At 33.2% G+C, this 22,543-nt stretch overlaps 5 protein-coding genes across 10 annotated transcripts; 4 read left to right on the top strand and 1 right to left on the bottom strand.

Moving 5' to 3' along the window:
• Positions 1 to 548: 548 nt before the first annotated feature.
• On the top strand, positions 549 to 2,136 carry LOC105227382 (peritrophin-48). The gene is made up of 3 exons (XM_011206701.4): positions 549 to 699; positions 896 to 1,446; positions 1,516 to 2,136. The coding sequence occupies exons 1-3, from the start codon at positions 693 to 695 to the stop codon at positions 1,975 to 1,977; spliced, it is 1,020 nt and encodes a 339-aa protein (XP_011205003.2). The 5' UTR covers positions 549 to 692; the 3' UTR covers positions 1,978 to 2,136.
• Positions 2,137 to 4,462: 2,326 nt separating this feature from the next.
• On the bottom strand, positions 4,463 to 6,866 carry LOC105227383 (peritrophin-44). Its single transcript, XM_011206702.3, has 3 exons — positions 6,710 to 6,866; positions 4,954 to 6,116; positions 4,463 to 4,831 (listed from the first exon to the last, which is right to left on the bottom strand). Exons 1-2 carry the CDS (start codon positions 6,714 to 6,716, stop codon positions 5,116 to 5,118), a joined length of 1,008 nt encoding a protein of 335 aa, XP_011205004.1. The 5' UTR covers positions 6,717 to 6,866; the 3' UTR covers positions 4,463 to 4,831; positions 4,954 to 5,115.
• A 1,500-nt stretch (positions 6,867 to 8,366) lies between these two features.
• Positions 8,367 to 9,773, top strand: LOC105227381 (peritrophin-48). The gene is made up of 2 exons (XM_011206700.4): positions 8,367 to 8,487; positions 8,626 to 9,773. Exons 1-2 carry the CDS (start codon positions 8,481 to 8,483, stop codon positions 9,627 to 9,629), a joined length of 1,011 nt encoding a protein of 336 aa, XP_011205002.2. The 5' UTR covers positions 8,367 to 8,480; the 3' UTR covers positions 9,630 to 9,773.
• Positions 9,774 to 11,539: 1,766 nt separating this feature from the next.
• Positions 11,540 to 14,622, top strand: LOC105227379 (peritrophin-48). The gene is made up of 3 exons (XM_011206699.4): positions 11,540 to 11,664; positions 12,170 to 12,264; positions 12,342 to 14,622. The coding sequence occupies exons 1-3, from the start codon at positions 11,652 to 11,654 to the stop codon at positions 13,215 to 13,217; spliced, it is 984 nt and encodes a 327-aa protein (XP_011205001.2). The 5' UTR covers positions 11,540 to 11,651; the 3' UTR covers positions 13,218 to 14,622.
• Positions 14,486 to 22,431, top strand: LOC105227378 (protein kinase C and casein kinase substrate in neurons protein 1). Of its 6 annotated transcripts, none has more exons than XM_011206697.4 (10): positions 14,486 to 14,622; positions 16,896 to 17,002; positions 17,078 to 17,187; positions 18,659 to 18,996; positions 19,746 to 19,972; positions 20,046 to 20,166; positions 20,236 to 20,346; positions 20,407 to 20,582; positions 20,799 to 20,956; positions 21,049 to 22,431. In XM_011206697.4, the coding sequence occupies exons 2-10, from the start codon at positions 16,899 to 16,901 to the stop codon at positions 21,159 to 21,161; spliced, it is 1,458 nt and encodes a 485-aa protein (XP_011204999.1). In that variant the 5' UTR covers positions 14,486 to 14,622; positions 16,896 to 16,898; the 3' UTR covers positions 21,162 to 22,431. The 6 variants fall into 6 exon arrangements, with proteins under 6 accessions (XP_011204999.1, XP_029406596.1, XP_049315150.1 ...); XM_029550736.2 differs by lacking the exon at positions 14,486 to 14,622 and adding an exon at positions 14,969 to 15,056; XM_049459193.1 differs by lacking the exon at positions 14,486 to 14,622 and adding an exon at positions 16,152 to 16,242.
• The last annotated feature ends 112 nt before the right edge of the window (positions 22,432 to 22,543 follow it).

The following is a 22,543-nucleotide window of genomic DNA, read 5'->3' as shown; positions in this document are numbered from 1 at the left end:
CCATTTGGATTAAAACAGTTAATTATTTTGTTAATAAATATTATTGAAACTTTCATTTATGCTTTCTGGTGCTACCACCGCATTTATATTGTGGGACAACCTAAAACAATGGTTAAAGTTTCAGATATTGGTTACCAACTCAAAGCTGTAACAGACATTTTAAATGGCATATTTCAAAGTTTATACAAAGTACAGTATTATGGATTTAAATTTGAAGTATTTGTTTAATACAATCATTAAGATATTTTGTTATTTTTTATTCTTTTACAAGGAGAATAAGCTGAGTAGCTAACCACAAGCTAAAACTATTACATTTTATATTGGGAACAAGTCCATCGCTAATGACGTTATTAATTAATTTAGTGGCGAATATATGTTTTAATTAAAAATATGTGAATCACTTGCTTTTTAACCACTGTATCGAAGATAACCAGAAAGCAGGCAAAACTCGTAATAATTGCTTGGTCTGAGAACTTTAATGGCTTATCACTTCAGTCGCTTCTTCAATAACCGAGAAGAAAAAATAAATTAATTAAATATTTTCACTCCCTTATTTGATCTAATCTAGAGCCAGAAGGCTAAATATTGAATCGCCGCTATCCGTACTATAAAAACGGTCAGCATGTTTCATTACCAGTCAGTGTACTAAAATACTTGAAGATTTTCACACCCCCATTGATTGAATACGAAAAATGTTAGGTAAGCAATAATTTATAAAGAGGACATACTTACATATGTTAAAAAGATAAATTTAATATAAAACATTAAGTGTATGTGTTTTTAATTGTACAAGCCTTTAAAGGATTTATCCACATAATTTTCTATTTGTATTTATGTACGGTCATACTTGTTTAAAACAACTAATAATTATTTTAACAATCACACCTCTTTATAGAGAAAAAAATTGTAGTTAGTTGGCTCGTTTTGGCATTGGCCAATTCTATATCCGCCGAATACAACGTGAACGGCGTGTGTACAGTGGTCACCGATGGCTTACGGATTGGCAGTATCGACTCTTGTCAGCGCTACTACACATGCAACAATGGCGTAGCTACGCCTTACGATTGTCCCAGCGGCAGTAGTTTCAGCAAAGATGTGCAAGACTGCGTCGCTGAAAGTGAATTTCAATGTACTCTTAATCTGAGTAATCCTTGCACTGGAGCGGATGGAACTTTTGTACAAAAATCTGGTACATGCAATGGCTGGATTTACTGCAAAAACGGCAAAGAGGCCGGAAGTGGAAGTTGCGCTAACAATTTAATTTTCAGCGACGGCGTATGCAAATTTGGCTCATGCTCCACTGTCGCCACGGCTCTTACTTCCAACTTTACAACTATTTGTCAAATTATGAAGAACAACAAATACTTTGGTAGCACAAAACAATGTGGAAAATGGCAAGTGTGTAGAAATAATAAACTGGTCACAGGCTTTTGTAAAGATGGATTGGTAAGTAGTGCTTGCTCACATTTATGCCATTCAAATTATAAATAAGCCTTTTTCTTACACTACTCCAAGGCATACGACGTGAAAACAGGTTCATGTGTGCTTGAAGCCGATTATGAATGTGCCCAAGTTACAGGAATCACCATTCAACCTGATGTAGAATCTTACGGCACCTGCACCACAGATGGCAATATAAAAGCTACTAGTATATGCAGCGACTATTTAAAATGTGAAAACAATGTGTGGAAGAGTTATTCGTGCAGTACTAATTATTACTATGACATTACAACGGAAACATGTGTACTACGTAGCAATGCTAAAACATACGATTGCGATCGATGCCAATTTTCTAAGAGCCAGTTTGTCAACGCTGTCGACACAACATGTCGTAAATATTTGGTCTGCGAAAATGGCGTTAAAAAATCAGTTAACACCTGCGCTGACGGTTACTACTTTGACGAGACTGCTGAGGCTTGCATAAAAGGCACCGGAACAGATAGCGCGGCAGCGAATAACGCTTGTTACGTAGCTTGATGCAAAAAAAATATATATATTTACATATGTATGTATAACCCATGTACTTCAAAAGGGTTTCAACTTTTATTTTAAAAATATTTATATACATTTGTTCATAAGTACCTTGTGTATTTATTTCATTAGTTTATAAATATTTATGATTATATGCTTTTCAAAGTAATAGTTTTTATTTTTATAATCACAGAGAAAGTATATCTAAAGTAAGCGAATCGAACCGGTGTAAAACCTAGGGAATATTTTCTTTAGTATGTGGCATGATAATAGTTAATAGATAAAATCGGGTCGGTACTACCTCAACTCCCATATGTTAAGTATAATGATTTTCGTTTGTATGTATACTGTATGTGTATATAAAATTGGTTTGATTCCGATCCTCTGGTTGACATTTTACACCTACTACTATTCTACTGCTTTGTCCTGTAAGCAAAGTAGTCAGAAGTGTTAATGGACGATGCTAAGCACGATTGTCTAACAGAAAATGTTAATCAACAGTGATAGTAACAGCAATAATGTGACTGCGCAGCTTTAAGAATGTGTAAGCGCTCTCAGCTACAATTATGAGAGAATATGCTGTGTACTCTACTAATGCAATTTCTATCTACGCGAACGCTTAGCTAAAGGGAACTATAAACAATGGCGGCGGAAATCGGAGATGGCAACAGATGATATTCGTTCTTGAGAATACCAACGACATCTATTGGCAGCTAGAAGAATCTTACAGCGATGCAGTGGCCACTAAACTTGTTAATTTTAAACATGCATACATACATATATACATATACATATACATATGGACATGTAAGTACTCGATGTGCACGAGTATGAGCACTAAGAATATTTTAAATCAAGAACCTTTGATTTTCAAATGACGTTGCTTTAAACTTAATTGATTTTAAGGCTTAATTTTGCTTGCAATAATTTTCAAATTCCTATTCAAAACTTCACAGTAGTTTGAAGCGGACTTATCTGCTGCAGAGGTTACTCCGATATTCCAGCTTGACAAACAGAAAGGAGATAGGTGTGTCAAATACTATTGCAAATGATTTTATATGTAAAAAATAATAAATAAATATATTTATAAAGCTCATTTGATTCCTCAAAAATATGTACAGATATGTATAATGTTAATGTAGTAGGCAGAGCTACAGAAATAAAGTGGCTGTGCAACTATTAAACTTTTGCAAGCGCACGTAGTTACTATATGCATGTAAATGATTCACACGCAGGTAAAAACAATTGCGTAGATCATTTTATCAATTGTAGTATTTTTCAAAAGGACTTACCTCACTTAATGCTCTAAAGCGCACTCTGCTTCTCATATACATATGTAGGTGTCCCTACCTACATCTGAAATGCATTTTATCTACACCTTCTGGCAGTCCGCCGCTTGCGCTTACTGCCACAAATCACTATATACACATTTAAGATACAGCTAATAACGCCCGATCACATTTTTCACTGTTAAACGATTAAAATCCCGAACTGCTACTTAATTTCACTAAAAAAAATATAAATTGCAGCTTTTATACCTAAAAATTGCACTTTTCACCGAGCTGCTGCAAATTCCACCGACGCCAGCGAGAAACTAGGAAATGTATGTTTAAAATGGCGGCGGAAATTAAGAACGAGCTTTTAAAAAGCTCTGCAAACACTAAACCGCTTCAGTAACTAGCACAGGGTGTCATAGGTTTTCAAAGTACTTCTAAAAATATAGATATATAAAATAAATATAATTTCAAATGGTTTTCGTACGATTGGCTTGTTATTTAGATTTCATTAAACTAATAGCAATCACACTTCTGATTTGTCCTGTATGTTGGCTAGATACTCTTCAATGGTCAGACTGCTGTCAGCAGATGATACTACACTCTATAAAATACCATCCTTGTTGGTCGTCTGAATGAAGATGGATCACCGCAAACCACAAAATAGTTATTAGATAATTAAAAAACATTTTTGTCAGCGAAATATTTTCCATGTTTGAAGTTTTAGCTCTTAATAAACAAATATAATTACATGTGTACATTATATAATATCAAAGAGTAATATGTGCGCCATCTATTGCTCACGTTCATGATATCCACTAATGTTTGTAGCCATTAGACAGAAGAATATCATAGACGCGCTGAAAAACATTCATATGGCAACGTTTATAATTTCCGCCGCCATTTCGAACAATTGTTTCCTTATGACGCGTTCGTGTAAGTGGCATATGCAGCAGCTTGGTGAAAAGTGAAATTAGTTTAGGAATTAAAGCTGCAATTAAGGAGTTTTTAGTAGAATTAGGTCGAAGTTCGTCAATTTAATCTTTTTAAAGTAAAAAAAGTAATCGGGCGTTGTTAGTTGTGTAGTAAAAGTGAAAATTAGTGAGTGCAAAAGCTGAGTGCTGAGCGTCTGCGCAAGCAGAGCTCTGTCAGTGGTTGTGCATAAAATGTTATGTTAATGTAAATAAGATGTTAGAGCTATGGAAAAGAGTATAGAGTACGGAATTGTATCAATTTATTGCAGATGATGCGAAACGAAGTTAAATAAAATATGGTAAGTGCTTATAAAATATTAAAATAATTTTTGTATGGGAAGTTATTGCATTTTACATTTTCGTTTTTATCTTGAATATACATACATATGTATGTACATATATACATATAATCTTTCCCAATGCATATATAAAATTTAAAGGAATTAGTTGCCACTGTATCAATCAAAATCCTTCTAGCTTCCAACAGATGTCGTAGTAATCTTTTGTGCACAGTCAAGCGTAAATTTAGAAATACATATGTATGTGTGTGTATCAGTTGCGCAGTGACATTACTTCTGTTACCCTTATCGGTTTACCAACATTCACTTTATTCTGTAATTACCATGGAGAGTTTAAAATAAAAAATAATTTTTACTTATTGTGTAAATAAAGACAAATTATTTTTTTTAATTATATAAAAATTTTAAATAATAAGAAAAATATTAATAAATTACCTTTATATATAGATTGGTAGGATATTTTTTATTTTAACATTTTCTGTCTTTTAATTTACATATTAATTAATTAATGTGGAACTGAAAAAGCTTTATAAACTGAGAATAGTGTTAGTGTTGAGTATAGTTGTTCCAATTATATGGTATAACATAAGTAAAGAATTAAGAGCAAGCTGGATACGATTTAATAGTGGTGGTGCACTCATTTTTTTCTGCATCAAACCACTTATCGTCCCCACAATAAATTTCCTCTGAAGTGCGGTTTCCTTTACAAATAAGGTAATGTTGACAACCCGTTTGTGAACTTATCTCATAACCGTCATTTCGACCGTCGCACCGATCGTCAACGCATCGCACATACGCCCGAGGCAAACATGCCTCTTCTATCGGATCGAAAAATCTTGTTTCCGAGCACTGTCCCCAAACCGGTGCTGTATCTGGGATGCCAACACCAAGGTCTTTACAGTAAAAATATCCACGACAAGAAGCGTCATCACTGACAAAGCGATTTCTAATTGCAAGTTTTTTGTTGCCGCACACTTCATCAGGAAACGGATATTTTGCACAATTAACTTGATTCCTTGGAATGCAAGTTCCTGTTTCAACATCAAAGTAGTTGCCGTATTCACAAGCCTGCTCAACTAGTTTATCTTTCACACATTCGTAGTAGCCAGCACAGTTCGTCTCGTGCAAAAATGGTATTGAATTCGGCACAACATCACAAAAACTAAATTCCTTTTTACAAGAATAATTTTCCGGATAATCGCACATGCTTTTATTAACATTAAAAACCAGATTACTCGCACAAGAGCCAAAGCTAACCGTGGTGGAGCCTTTGCAGTTATACCAGCCTTGACAGTTCTTAGTGTCCGCAATATAACCCTGAGTTTTTGAAGTACATGCTGTTGCGCAATATTTGTCGGAAGAAGTTTTTTCACATTTGTTAGTATTTCGATTATAAAACTGATTTTTTTCACATTCGATCGCAGTGACGCTTTTAAAGTTTTCACACTTTATGCCGATATGACAAAAGCCTGGCTTTCGCAACAAGACGCCATCTTTGAAGAATCTGCAAATGTCGTTTTCCGAGCTCAAGACTTCTTGACAATGAACAATACCAAGTATTCCAAATAAAAGAGTTACTAATGCCACCGGCTGAAAGCCTACAATAGCATAACAAAGAAAATTATATTACATAATATGTATGTTATTTTAATTGAACATTATATTGCATAAAAATAAAAATTGTCATATTTATGAATGAAGGAGTCTTGGCTTAAGCAGTGAATTTTTGTGAAAATGACAGATAACTTGTGATTTCATCTTGAATCATCGCTACTATAATGCATTGCCAGACAAATTGTTCGAGCGTATGATGTTTGGTAGTTAAGGATGTAGCAAGATTAATTGAAATAGAGGTGTTGCCTTAGATACTTTGAAGCCGTAAAAATACTGACAATCTTATTGTCTTATAATAAATAGCTGTTAAGTACTTGATGAAGTAATAAGTATGGCATATGTATCAATAAATGTTCGTTAGCCACATCCCAATCGATGCGGAGTTTGCAAAGGGAATAAAAATTTGAGTGGTTGGGTTCGGCTTCCTTTGATGCAGTGATTTACCGCCAGTTTACGAAGAGAAAAATCGATAAGCACGCTTTTATAGAACATAATCGCTTTACACTAACACTGCTTAAGTACAACAAAATAATCGGGCTTTCAGAGCAGAACTAAATTTAATTTATTATACGCGTACCTTCCATTCTTTACAATATCACTTAGTTTCAAATGTAAACTGACTGTACACAGCTAAGTATTTTGCTTTTATAGCATATTGGAAAACACCTGGATGTTATAATTGATTTATTAGTGACTTAGTGACTTTAAATCAAAGCATTTCTTGCAAATTTGTTATTTTATGAAATTCAGATTAGATAAAAGACATGCTAGTAATAAACGCCGAGATTCTTTAACTGTTGAAATATTTATTAAGGCGTTGAATTCATTTTTAACACGATACTCTTTTATATTTTAGATATGCTGAATAGAGCCTATACAAATGAGTGTAAGTACGCCAAAAATTAGTCGAAGTATTAATCATCATAAATAAGTTGGTCTCACTAACTTAAATGTCAATTAGATTACAATATGTGTTAAAAGCCTAACTACTTTTAGCTATATACCATAAATACTAATGCAAAAATAGTAAGAGTGGTAAGAAAACCCATTCGTCTAAATATATTTTTTCTAGGTTAGTATGACTGTCAGTGACATATGTGCTCAAAGTAATTATTAGTGTTTAGTATACGCTTGTCTTTCTAAAGTACATAAATTGTATTTCACGATTTTTAAGAGGTTATGTTGACAGTTTTCTTCTATTATCATCACACCTCGATCCGATCAAACTCCTACCATCCGACCAAACTGTCATTAAGGAATACTATTTAAGTGTTATGCGTCGTTTGCGCGAAGATTTTCGTAAAAAGAGGCCGACCACTCTTGATTTCTGAACCATATTAATGCACCGTCCGATACTGCATTGATTCTTCGTGAGTTTTTCGCCCATTTACAACCAATATTTATTCGAATCTTAAATAACATATACCGAAGTACACGTTTTTAGCCGGATATAATGCCTGCCTACTATTTATATTGACCGCTACGGATAGATTTACGAGCGTTGTTCTTATCTAAACAATGTTGCTTTAAAAATGTAGATACATCTCCGTTTAAAATCGCACGCAAAAAAAACTCACTTGAAACCGTTTGTAGGTGCACACCCTACAGGAAATTCTCAGCTAGTGCAATACATTTCTGTTACTATATGTACATACGATTGCAGCAAAATATGTTGCTTTTTAATGAAAACGGTACATTACCGTTATTTCCGGCGCATCTCTTTATTTATATATCGTCAGCTACAATGCAAAATAACGTAATATCACTTTTCGTAAGTTTACAGGCGAGGAAAAATGATATAATAGAAACCACTCACATTCAAAGAAAATTTGAATTTTGGTTATAAATTGGTTATATATTGATTATATATGAGAGTGGAGCTGAAAATTGTATGCTACATATACATAAGTAGCATGATGCAGTGAATCGTAAGCAATAAAACATGCAAATTAGATTATTTTGATGATATGTTGTTTTATATTGTAGGTGACGATATGTATGTATCTTGGTCACTCCCATTAAATTTTAAATCGTTCTTTTCTCAATTTACCTTTTCCTTCAGTCATTTTACGAATGAAGATATTTATATTTTGCAAAGTTAACCTTTCAATGGTAATTACGATTTCCTACTGGTTATCCATACTTTTATGTGCACATATGTATATTTAATCAAATATTAGCATTATTGCTCTTGTTGGGAACTTGAATGAGTTATATGGTTTGCGAAAAAATAATAAATAGAAGTGTCAAACAGAAACATCAGCAAAACGCCAATGATTACAAGTAAGGCAAGTGCTTAAGTTTTTTGAAAGCTAATTGACTTGAACAAATTAATATTTGGACGCACAATGAAAGGTTGGACATAATAGAAATAAATGCAAACATACATTAAATTTCATTTTTCTCGTGCTTTCATACATAATGCATACATGCACACATATTTCAAAATAAATGCATTTACACATAAATTTAGATAATATTCCAATATTTTAGCTCCTGTGGCAGCACAGATGTTGATGTTCTTGTTGGTTGGCCTCACCAGCAGCACTATATTGCCCGATACCGATGATATTTGCCGACTTTTTCCAGATAAAACAGAAGTTGCCGACCCATCATCATGCAACCATTACATCACCTGTAACAATTCGGTATCGGAATACACGCGCTGCGCTACATCTACTCCGTACTTCGATAATTCCACTATGAAGTGTACGAAAACATTATCTGATGACCGTCACTGTCAGCTTTCTTGCTTAGAACATGTGGGTCGATTCATAAGCGATAAAACAACATGTAAAGGCTATTACTTTTGCCAGGATGAGACTACGCCGATCCACGGAATATGTCCAAATGATTTACATTTTGATTTTCAGGCTCAGTCTTGTGTCTATAAATCAAAATCTAAGTGTACACTAAGTTCATTTGACATATGTTCAGTTGTTAAGACCGATACCAAAGTAGCTCATGAATCTGATTGCCGTAAATATTATCAATGTACTAAAAGAGTTTTAACTCTTAAGAATTGCGCAAGTGGTCAATATTATAATTCAACTGCTGGCGCTTGCTATGAAAAGTGGAAAGTAAATTGTCCGAAAATTCCATTCCCCGATAATGTTTGTGGAACTGTTAAAACGCCCTTGAAGAATAAATTCGTAACCGATGATGCCACATGTCGTGGTTACTTCTATTGTGCTGACAAAGGTTCTATACCAGATCCTGCACCTGTTTGGGGCCAATGCAAAAATGATACCTTTTTCGACACCACTACAAGCTCTTGTGCAAGCCCATTGAATGTGAAATGTCCTACTGGTGCAGATCGTTGCGAAGGTCGTTCATTAACGTTTGTGAGTGGCAGCGAAACTGGTTGTCGGCAATATCTGCGATGTCAAAATGGTAAAACAGAGGAGGAGAAGAGCTGTGGCAACTACTTTTTCGATGAAAATTTGACCGCCTGCATTTCTACACCAATTACTTACACATCTTGTGTTAGAAAGTGATTAGTATAATATATGTATGATATATATGTATATGTAACATATATATACATATACTATATAGAAAATAACAGTTATATCAAATTACATTTTTTGTATATTTTTTCCTTTCATATTATTTAATAAATAAGAACATCTGGTGATCAATACGTGAATTTTGCTTAAGTAGCTCGAGTTCTGTTAAAAGATTATCCCTTGAACTAAATTACTAGTTAATCGAACTATGATCGACAGTTCGGGATTCTTGTCAACTACGAATGGTAGCCACTTGCGGAACTCCTTAGGCATTACTTTCGTCTATTACAAATATATTTATTTTTGGATATTTCGGTGTAAAAACAACGCCTTAGTTTTACATACATTTTTACGCTTAACCCTGCTGCAATCGATCAACCTTAGTCAGTTACCATACGTTTCAACATGGAGGCTAAACTTTTTTTCTTCAAGGGGGTTTAAGCTTATAGTCGTACAACCAGCGAGATGTTGAAAAAATCGAACACTCAGGTAACGGCATCTTCCCTAATAAGTGTCATTCTGAATGCATATCAATCAAGATCTTTTTGCCGAGTGTGAATGATCTTTATAGTGTCCTAAAAATGATTAAGATTAAAGTAGGTCAAGTTGCTACCAATTTTGTTCTGTGCTCATAACCATTGACCATTGACACTTAGCAAAATCTTTATCTTTCTCTATGCGTAGAAGTATTATTTTATCATTAGAAAGGTATCGGGAAAGCAAGTTAAATAACACTTATATAGGTACATATATATTAGGGTGTATGCCATTTCCAGATGATAACTGAAATTTCAGTTTTTGCTCTAAAAAAATTAACCAACATAACAAGTCATCTCTCTTTTCCCATGTATTGGATATGGATTTTTGCTCTTTTGCATTAATTTTTTATCTCCTAAGCAACAAGATAAAAATGAATTTTTCTGACAAAAAATTCTTCGCCCTACAGGATTCACCAAATTCTTTCAAAAAACATTATTTTAAAAGTCATACGCAGCTAAAGTTAAGCATCAATTGTACTAAGCATTCATAATAGTGCCTCATACAATATATTATTGGTTGCTCATACGACATGGAGTACGTAAAGCATTCTCTATATCCTCGATGTATACATTTAACTTCATATAACTTTTAAAGGAGTGACTTTATAGAAAATACTATTAGACCTTTTTTGTAAAGCGCAAAATTACAAAACTTCTATCTTTACATTATTAATATTTTAAATATTATTAATTCAAAATTCAATTTTATATACATATATACATATGTACATGCGAAAGGAAACGTGATTGACGCACGGCTTAAATTGAAAATAAAGAGCTGATTTACCTTAGCTCACTGTTTGTTGTAACGGAATCGTCATGGGGCGTCGCCAAAAAATTAACTTTGATAATAACGAACACCCTAATCTACAGATAAACTGCTGTGCGAGCGTACTTTGGAAAATAATCGAAAAAATATTTAATATCGGATATTTTAAACTTAAATTTAGTATGACGTTATCGAACCATTAGCTTACAAACTCAATTATCGGTTTATAAAAGGATTATCTAAATTCTTTTAAACAATAAATTTAAAACGAACACCACTCACTTAATCACACTAATCAAGATACTAAACACATATATATATTTAACATACGCCCATATGTGCAATTGTAAATTTTAATATTATACTATATTGTGCCATATACATCTATGCTTTATAATAAAGGAAATATGTGTATACAAATTTGTATAAATGTATGTATAGTATACTCAGATATGCACATACATATGTGGATGGTCAGATTTTCTTAATCACTACATGGGCTTAACAAATAATATATATGCATATACGAATATGACCCAAAAAAAAATTGTAAGAGTCGGACGCACTCGTATGTATTTAAAGGTGCGGCACGTAAGAAAAATCATTCCAGTATCAAGTGACCATCGTAAGCAAAAGTTCTTCGGCGGACTGTGGTAAAATAGCTTCTTAACTTGCAAATTGATATTTAATGCAATTATTAAAATGTTCAAAAAGTGTAAGTTTCGAATTATGGATTACAAAAAAGTTATTAAAACCAAATCGAACGATTTTGTGCATAAGATACTCAGAGATCTCAACGCTATACACATTAGAGCTTGTTGATTTACAGGGAGCCAAAAACGGAAAAATGGCGTATGTGGGAAATTTTCTATGGTCTAAACCCGGTTTCAAGCTAGAGAGTATTAAGGCGAAGTTTTTTAGGGATCATAAAATTCTGTTCGTCAGATTTCCAGATATTTTAATGAAATTTAATACGTAGATGCATTTTCATATTCTATTGATCACTTGTTGGAATAACTTATCTCCCATACAACCGAATTTTCAGATTTCATAAATTTCGCCTAAAAAATTTTTGGCTCGCCACTGTTTTTAACAAAATAAAAATAATTTGGGGTGACGCTTGGAGAGTCTAATCTTTAGTGTGATAAGGAAATTTAAGCGATAATATGACTTTAACATAACAGCACTTGCCCACTTACTTACGTTTATACAATTTACAGCGTTACTTATACTTAATCTGCTCTTCTACCTAAATGACTTTGGCGCATGTGTAACCACATTAACCGATCCAAGGGAATTGTGTAGTCTTTTCAAGGTATGTATAAATGCTTTCATTTATGCGTTATGATCTCAGCTAATATCCAAAAATCGTATGTCGTTACAATTCATTAGAGTGGCACGCGCATTCGAAATCCCGGCTCATGTACAGAATATATAGATTGTTCCAACTCTACGGGTGTTATGTACTCATGCCCATCTCTACAAAAGTTTGATCGCAGCGCACAAAGTTGTGTCTTAGAAGCCAAACTTTCTGATGGTGACGACTATTGCCGCAATCGGTGCTTAAATATTAATGGTAAATGGGTAACCGACCCAGCTACTTGTAAGGGATATTTCTACTGTGACAATGGTCAACCACTGCAGGGCTATTGTGATAATGGTTATTATTTCAATGAAGCCAAATCAATGTGCGATTTTGAAAATGTGAACTATTGTAATATTATACCAGAAATTTGTGACTTAGTACCGGACGGCACGAATTATCGTAACTCAACAGATTGCAGTACTTACTACCAATGTAAAAATGGCAAGAGTGTAAGCCAAAAATGCACAAAATACTTCGATGTCGAAACTAGTGCCTGTGGAACAAAGTTACCGGAATATCCTTGCGTGCCTAAATTTGATTGTAAAAATCGCAAAGGTTTCTATTCCGATGGTGTGTCATGTCGTGGTTATTTTTACTGTCGGGATTATGGAAAGGAAAATGACTTAAGCCCCATCTTTATGCAATGTCCAACTGGCAAATTATTCGACCAAACAAGCTCATCATGTACTGATCCTACCGAATCGGATTGCAGTTATAATCGATGCCAAGGTCGGGGTGACATGGATGTTCAAACTAATGACGACAATTGCAGAAGCTATACGGTTTGCAAAAATGGTGAGGAAATTGAAAAAAAGCGGTGCAGCGGCGATAAGTTCTTTGATGAAAAGTCGCAGGCCTGTGTGTATACTTTAATTACCTACAAATGTTGCGATGGAAAATAGCATTGCCGGCCTTGTAGTAAATTACGGTAATCTGCGCAAACATCCATTTAAATTGTAGTAATTGTGGCAGAAATAAAGGAAATATCAATAGTATTTCATATATAATACAACTTATGGTAACTTATTTATTAATTATTTAATATCAGCTTATTTATATTTTATGCCTGTTATGAAATTTGCAATAAGACCGAAACAGAAAATTGATCGACATGATTCGGAGGGTTGGCTATATGTAAGTAAAGCAGGTACCATGCCCGGCTCGTGTTTAGATGACTCTCACGCCTCGATGTGATGTGATTTAAAAGTCATGAGGTACCTCACGGGAAGTTGACTCTATAAAAGAAAAGCAGGCACCACGCCTGACCAGTTTTTAGGTAACCCTCACAGCTCGATGTATTGTGGTTTGAAAGGCATTAGGTGACCTCACGTGAAGCTAAGCATCCGTGCCTGGCCAATGCTTAGGAGACTCTCATGCCGTGATGTAATTTGGTTTGAAAGTCATAAGGTGACTTCAGGGTAAGCTGGCAGCCAGCTGGCTCTAAATAAGTAAATAAGGCAACGTGACTGGTCAGTACTAAAGTGACTCTCGCGCCTCGATTTCATTTGATATGTAAGTCACGAGGTGACTGCAGAGAATACCGAATGTGAAATGGCTCTATAAATAAAGCAGTCAAAAGAGCTAGGAAAAAACTATTTATTTAGTATTTGTGACGTCATGTTTTCGCCAGTAGTCAAAGTCATTTCTACTAATTTTCATAGAAATATGAGAAAAGAAAATGAATGGCTTCTATCACTTTGCTTGCATAGCCATTTTAGTTTTGTTTAAATTAAAAGTTGCATTAACAAGTTTTTATATGTATATAAAATTGTCGTAAAATAAATAAATTATTAATTCCTGATCAACCCTGGAATACTATAATGTTGCCGGAAAGATAAAGTTTTAATACCTTGTCTCCGCCGGCAATAATTATTGACGCCCATATTAGAGAGTACTAAGCAATATTGCTGCGCAGTTATTTGTGATTTGAATAAAATCATGCTGTTTTTATATGCGAAGTCCCTCAAAACTTCAATACAATGAAGGAACTTCCGCGGATTCTTCCCATATACAATGTGCAACTTATGAGGCTTTTGTGTATGAAATATCAATTGTTAATATAAGAATTGTATAAGGGTACTAACAGTACATGTTTGTCTTTTAAATTAAATTAAATGTATTTTTAAATGTGTGTATTGAAATATTGCCAACTGGCAACTCTTTACTTTCATTGCTGTGAAATTCGGTCGATGTCGTATCTGTGCTCGCGTGTGAGTTTTTTCGCAGATTTTCGCATATATTTTAGAAAAAATAAGTGTTAATTTTAGTTATAACTGTTGTGCAACTACTTTGTGTGTTTTTTAGTAGGTAAATATTAATTCCAATCGTTTTTTTAAACACAAACGAATAATTTTTTGACGCAAAAACGGTACATAGGTTGTGGAAAATAGAAAATAGAAAGCGAGATCCTGTTGTTTTAGGGAGTGTTTCTTGTCACTAACACATTACAAAATATAAATATAGTTGCTTATTTACAAATATAGATATTTCTAAACTTGCAAAGAACCTTGTGGACAAGGAATAATTAGGCATAAATCGACATATTGCCACCGTTTCAGGCTGTAGATTTGTCTATTGCAGTGTTACTCATTCATTTATGTATATGAAAGAAAATATCTAAAGTTATTGTTGCGGCCTTTTTTCAACAGTGTTCATCCAAGTGTCTAACATATAAAAAAATATTGCTGCTACTCCATTTTGGAACACATTGCCACAAAGTATTTAGAATTCAGTGGATTCAAGTAAGTAGACCCTTCTCACTACCACCCGTATCTTGTTTATCTTCCAACGAAGCCTGTACACAATTTTCCTCATTATTTATGATTTTTTGCAATATTTTGATACTTAGGTATTCGGAATAAAAATATTTTACTAAATGTTCAATTTTAAACCTGTAAAAATGAAATGTTTATCTGGATTAATGCTTCCAGTGTAGAAATCATTGTCTTTGACTGATTTCCCCAATCTGTTCCTCATAAACATTGTTGACGTTTTGTACATAAATGGAAAAACATCATTTCACCAAATTTGTACTGTAAGACTTATATCTACAACCTGAACACGGCTAATTTGTAAATTATTGAAGAAATAAGAGTTCTTTCAAAACTTTTTTGCCTCTACGAAATATTCGTCAAAGAATATTTTTTATTTAAATGGGGGTTCTTAATCGAGTTACTTCAGGAATGTTTCCTGCCGCTACACCAACACAAATATGAACGATAAAATTTTGTTTCAAAAAATCATAAATACTTAATTAATAAAATATATTAAAAAAGCAACCGATAAAATAAAATATAAAGAAACAATGCTGGATATTTATAGAGCGTAGGACCAATGATTGTCCAATTAGTTTGGTTTATTCTGCAATAGGTTCAAATTTCGAATTTTTACCTGGAAGTCGGCTTCGGTCGAATACTTATTAGTAAATGTATGTTTCAAACAAACTTGTGGCTTTTCTAATTTGAAGTTCTAACGCAAATTTAGATTTGCTTGTAATGTACATATATGTGTATATAGGTATGAACATCTTTAACTATCATACATCGAGCATTCTTATTTTACCATACATATGTTATCAACTCAAAATGTGTACTAGTATCATTAAAATGTGCCAATATGTCAATCCAATTAGAAGCGCACAAAAAGATGCTCCCCAAAGTATTGGAATACATCAATCAATGTATGTACACATACTTGTATTCAGTTATTTAAAAGAGATCTTAATAAAAGAGAATAGGTATTGGAAAGAGTATTCCGTTACTATCAGCAATTTTATCGAAACAAGAAGCCCAAAGTCAAAGCAGTGTGTATACAACTGAGTTAAGTATACGTTAGACAGGTAAGTACATAGTAATAGAAAAATAACAAGAATTCCACGACTACATCGGCTGCGATTTTTTGTATTCGCATATGATATCGTTGCTGTCAGTAAGTTTTGGGGCACCAACCCGACGCGTGCATACCATAAAGTATCTTCAACTTTTATTTCGCTTTCCATTTCAAAGACATTTTCTTATATTTTCGTTTGGCCACAACGTAAAGTGAATCGAAATATTAAAATAAAATATACGGTCGTGTCAGGTGCCATATGTGTATATATTTTACCGCTTTTAAGGCTGAAAATATTAATCTTTCTTATGTAAGCATATGCTCATCAGTTAACAAATTAAGCAGAAAATAATATACACAAATAAAAACCGTATATGGAAAATTTACATTCTCGTCTAAACGCTAAGCAAAGCGCTCTTTATTGATCTCTCTTTTTATACGTGCGAGCGCAGTTAATTGACATAAAATAGCGATCCCGCCGTTCGGTAATATTGTAGTTGCAGCTGTAGCTTCGTCAGTGAGATATATTTACCTAATGTTTACATATCTATGAGCGTCACGCCCGTGTAACAATTGTAGTACGTTTAGTTATCTGTCCGGTTTGTGTTAAATTTAAATCGCAAATAAAGTGTGGAGATAGCGCATATCGCAAAGTTACCAGCATTTATTTGATATAATGTGCTTCGAAAAATGTGTATTAGTTAAATGCATTTAAAAAAAATGTTCACTAGAATATTTCTGTACATTTTTAGGTCATGTCGCATCACAGCGATGATCACCTTTTACAGGCTGGTAGTGATTCCTTTTGGGAGCCAGGTAACTACAAGCGCACCACTAAACGAATTGAAGATGGCTACAAGTGAGTTAGAAGGATACGTCATTGTTACTTTCTGCTATTTTCAATCAACTCACAACTTTGCTTTCGCTTTAACAGGCTTTGCAATGATTTGCAGACTCTTATACAGGAACGTGCCGATATTGAAAAAGGATATGCGAAGAATTTGCGTGCATGGTCGAAAAAATGGGGCGAGCTAATCGAAAAAGGTAATTGGATGTAACTATATTTATTAGCATAACAAATCAGTAAACAGATACTTTATTATGTATCCGATTTTTAACTGGAAAAAATTATCTGATCTAACTATAAAAGGCCTTATCGTTCCGGTAGCGCTGTATTTCTCTTAACTGTAGACATTAATGTGAACGTACTTCCAAATAGCAAACATAAAACCACTTACTATGATTCGTTTGCTATTATTATACCAAGTGTCATACATGCTTAGATTGTTATATACGGTAGTTTTTTGTACTTATTTAAGTAGACCAACTCAAAAAAGAAATGCCAATCAAAACATATTATATACTATTTTTGCTGCTTTCGCAAAGATTCTCTATATATCTAGAACGTATTCAATGTAACTAAGGCTAGTTGTGTAAAATGGTATTGTATTATGTTGGCTTTTCTTTGCTTTTATTGTTAATTTTTACTACATGTTGCTTATTTTAGGTCATATTTTGCGGTTTTTTTTATAACTTTGATAAAAATTCGGTCATTCAGTATATGTTGTTTTTGTCTTACAACGCTATAGAAAGCGTTCTAAAAAGTGATGGAGAATTCGAAATTTAAGTCATACTTTTATATTGAAAAAAATATATTGTAATGTTCGAGTTACTAATGTTACCAGAATATATGTACATATATTATTTATGCATGGAATATTAAACAATGACCTTCGACAAAGCCGTAATCAAACGAATACTAAACAAATGATGTATATTAAATACGTCCCTTACCTGTTCTGTTTTCTATAGGCGATCGCGATTTAGTTGTGCCTAAATGTTTTTATTGTTCAGATGAGCTCATGTTTTTGAAGAATTTCAAGTTTTAGCGTAAACATTCAAACATTTATTCGCGAAGTGTCATCGTTATGTGAATGTAATTAGTATTGGCATCAAGCATGTTGTCATTGCTTATAAGCATTTACTAGATAAGATCTAGTGTAATCCTAGATGCTATATGACTTCTATCTATATATGTAGTATTGCTCGCTCGTAAGCTTTTCAAATAACCTATTCTGTGTTATTCAAATGTTTACTACGTATTTTACGCAGAGTCTGTTATGACCAAATTACGTTTGAATTTTGCTGCAAAATGTCATTGCAAAGGTTTCAAAAATCGATTGCTAATACAAAGTATATACAGCCATATGCACATGTACTTAATTGTATAGAAGGAAATGAACCGACTAATTTCCACTTTCACAGAGAGTGTTAAAGGGTTGAGACTAAATGCCATTCCCACAGTCGGGTCTACGTAACCGGAACGGACCCGAATTTTTTTTTCCGGTCAAGGACTGTTAACTCGGTATAACAACAACTAATTAATAGTTTTATACTAAAAATCTGAATACGTCATTTGGACCTTAGACATTATATACTAAATGAGATCACACTGCCTTGAAACTCCGTAAAAAAACATAAAATTATAAATATTTACTACATTTTTATAATTTAGGTCCCGAATATGGCACTTCGGAAGCCGCTTGGAAAAGTGTACTCACGGAAGCTGAACGCATCAGTGACGTGCACTTAAAAATAAAAGAAAACCTCTGTAACGATGTAAACAGCCAAATAAAATCTTGGCAGAAAGACAACTACCATCATACGCTGATGCAGATTAAGCAACGTAAGGATATGGAGGATATGTTTAAGAAGGCTCAAAAACCTTGGGCTAAATTACTAGCTAAAGTAGAGAAGACAAAGTCTGATTATCATGCTGCTTGTAAAACAGAACGTAGTGCCACCAATCAGGAACGAAATGCCACAGCAGATAGCTCATTATCGCCAGACCAGGTAGGTGTGCATCCTAGATTGTTTATCAGATTAGATAATAGTAACGGCATATGTACAATGAAACTCTACAAACGTTCACTAAATCCAGATTTTGTGGCAAATACTAAAAGTATTGTCAGAAGTACAAAAAGTAATCAAAACTTATTCATTAACTATCGTAAGAGTATATAGAAAGTTTAAAATGGTTATTTTGGTTAATGAAATTAGATAGATAGTGGTATCCGTTATAAGCTTTCATTGTCAAACGTATAATTAAAATATTTTCATTTTTTCTTCCAATTCAAAACATACTGTGTGCGAGTTACTTAATTAGCTTTTCAGCGTTCTTTAACTATTTACCATAGATAAGAATAATTTTTTATTCGCATAGTTAACATTATGTCGCAATGCCCATCGTGAGTAATAGATTAGAAATGTGAAAATATAGTATAAAAACAAAAAGATATAAGTAACTAGTTATCTTAGATACCAACACACCGCCTTAAAAATTGTTTTAAAGTAATGACAAAATCAATGACTTGTATTGTTTTAATTTATGAACATAAGTATTTAAGAGGTCATGAAAAGCGGTATTTGTCTGATCTTTAAGTTAGTTCCATTGATCTAACGAAATTCACATCATACATTTTTAATATAAGTACATAAGTCAAAATAAAACTTGAATTTACACGCACAATGCACAAATGTTTGATTTAGGTCTAATGGTTATAAAACGTAAAACTTTGTCTATATAAAACGTTTTTATTTAGGTAAAAAAAATGCATGATCGCGTTCAAAAAACTAAAGATCAAGTGGCTAAATGTCGGGAGAAATACGAACAAGCTATCGCGGAGATTACCAAATATAATTCGGTATACATCGAGGATATGACGTCGGTGTTTGAAAAGTGCCAAGCCATGGAGAGGACTCGATTAATGTTCTTTAAAGAGGTCCTATTTAACATACACTCCTGCTTGGACCTCACAAAGGTGCAATGGTAGGTATATTTATTATGGGCGCTAGATTAAAATAAAAACAAACATTAGCTGATAAATTTTATTACATTTTAGTCTACCACAAATATATGAAGAATTCTACCATACCATAAATAATGCGGACCAACAAAAGGATCTCAAATGGTGGTCAAATAATCATGGTGTCAATATGGCTATGAATTGGCCAGCATTTGTGGTATGTACTCGGCTTTTAAATAAAACTGCATACGCATTTGTTGATTAAAATTTGTTTATAAAAATTTAGGAGTATACTGAGGAGTTCCGTGATATAGCAAAGGGTAGCAAATCAAAGGAGGCACTTCCGGCAGCACCAATTACACTCATCAATCAGCGACCAGTCGCTGAGGACCCACATGTATGTTTAATATTTATGTTATATGCACAAGTTTTCCGTTGACCCTAAATTCACATTTAGGATTATAACACAAATAGCCTAAAGAAAAATGCATCATATTCAAACAAAGGTAGTGGAAAGGCCATCCAACAAGAGTCTTCGTCTTCCCCAACATCGGCAACAGGGTCCACAGCTGCGGGGACCGGGAAAGGTTTGAGTGCAACCTCAGCTACAAATAACCGCAATTCAAGCGTAACGTAAGTTTTTTTTTTCTAACATACAATAAGATATTTTTTAAATAGTCGCGATAAGTTCCATTATAATAAGGGTACCTAGACGGTCACCTTTATTAAGATATAATTTTCTGTCTGAAAAAGGATACGTCGCCAAATGAGAGTTAGGCGCAACCTTTTTAAATTTATTTTGTTTTCATTGTGTAAGGCAAAACATATTTTATACAATTTATCTATTAGTAACGGTAACGGCAAACCCGAAGTCAATCCCTTCGAGGAAGAGGAGGAATGGGATGAGGGTGATAATGTGTTAGTGGATAATGGCGAGAAAGGTATTCCAGTTAAGGCTTTATATGATTACGAAGGAGCCGAAGATGATGAGCTAACATTTAAACAAGGTAATAGGAAAGGAGCTTAAATACATAAGATTATATATGTCCGTTTTATATATACATATGATTATATAATATGTCCGTTTTATATCATCAAGGTGAGGTCTTTGAGAAACTAGAAGACGAAGACGAGCAAGGTTGGTGCAAAGGGCGCATGAATGGGCGTGTTGGCCTTTACCCCGCAAATTACGTAGAACCGCTACATACGTAAACAGAACACATTTTTAAAATAATTATTATTAAAAAATTATTAGTTACAGTTAATTTCAACCCCAAACACTTAAAATTTATATATAGAAAACATTTTTTTCGCATTAAAAGGCGAGCATGAAAAACTGGATTAAAACAGTAAGCAATATTTCAAACACATCACCGTTGTAACCATATTTTGTGATTGTAGCATATTGTTTTTTTTTTTATTTATATAAATACTTTAGAACTTAAACGATTGTTTGGAACAATTCGCGAAAAGCAAATAGCAATGAAAAAGTCTTGTCAGCTCATTGATATTAGCAGAGATGTATTTATAAATGTGATTTTACTCGATATCAAGCTGAAAGCATTTTAAGATCAAATTCAATAATTCTCCCAATTTCAAACTAGTGCCCAGAATATAATTAAACCTATACATATTTGTTATAAGATGTTCCGTTCATTTACGGATAAAGAAATTTAAGGTTTAATAAACCAAAATAATATAAAAAACTGATACTAAAATTTGGCAGGTTAAAAAGGTTTTGGAACTCGAAGTTATAAGGACAGATTTTTATTTATCAGTAAACAAAAACTTCATGTCTATTTAAAATCGTAAAAGTCTCCACTAGCTGTAAAAGATATGCATGAAAATATAATTGTATCAACATGCAACAACTGCCCGTTAGTTACCTATGAAGTTATTTGGACGCTCTTTTAGTGATGAACTTGCTGTTCATAGAAATTGATCGTTTTTATAAATGCAACTGAAATTTATAGAGCACAATATACAGAAAAACACCATATGAAAAGGAAAATTACAAAAAAAAAACATAAAATAAAAAATAAAGTATTATATTTTACTCTTCTATCAAGTTCGTTTCGAGTTCCATGCATGCATATACATACATATATAGTACATACAATGTATCCTCCGAACAATAACATAGTATGTTTGTGGCTATACAGAAGAAAAATAGTTTAATAAAATAATGTAAATGATACACGTTACCATGAATTGAAAACCCATTAGCAATATAATTTCTTTTCTGCATTTTCTGAAATTTTACATTTAGTGAGAATTTTTAAGGATGATGCTGCCGTAAAACTGTTATGGATGAAAACACCAATTAAGCCAAATTTCAAATATAGAATACTAATTTTAATTATTTTCAGTCCTTTATGTAAACATACCAGAACAAAGTATTTACAATATACTTATAACAATTTCAAAATTAATGAAATATCAAATAAACAATTTTATATATGTATACTACAGAATTATTTAATTCATTTGTTTGAATAAATGAAACCACCGTTACTTTGAAATACATAAATAATTATTTTCTTAACCTGCCGTGCTTTTCAAAATGGCCAAAATAAAGCACATTTACATACATT

The sequence above is a fragment of the Bactrocera dorsalis genome, chromosome 5, assembly GCF_023373825.1.
Source record: "Bactrocera dorsalis isolate Fly_Bdor chromosome 5, ASM2337382v1, whole genome shotgun sequence".
NCBI lineage: Eukaryota > Metazoa > Arthropoda > Insecta > Diptera > Tephritidae > Bactrocera > Bactrocera dorsalis.
Note: the sequence above shows the minus strand (reverse complement) of the source record. Positions and strands in the feature narration are given on the sequence as shown.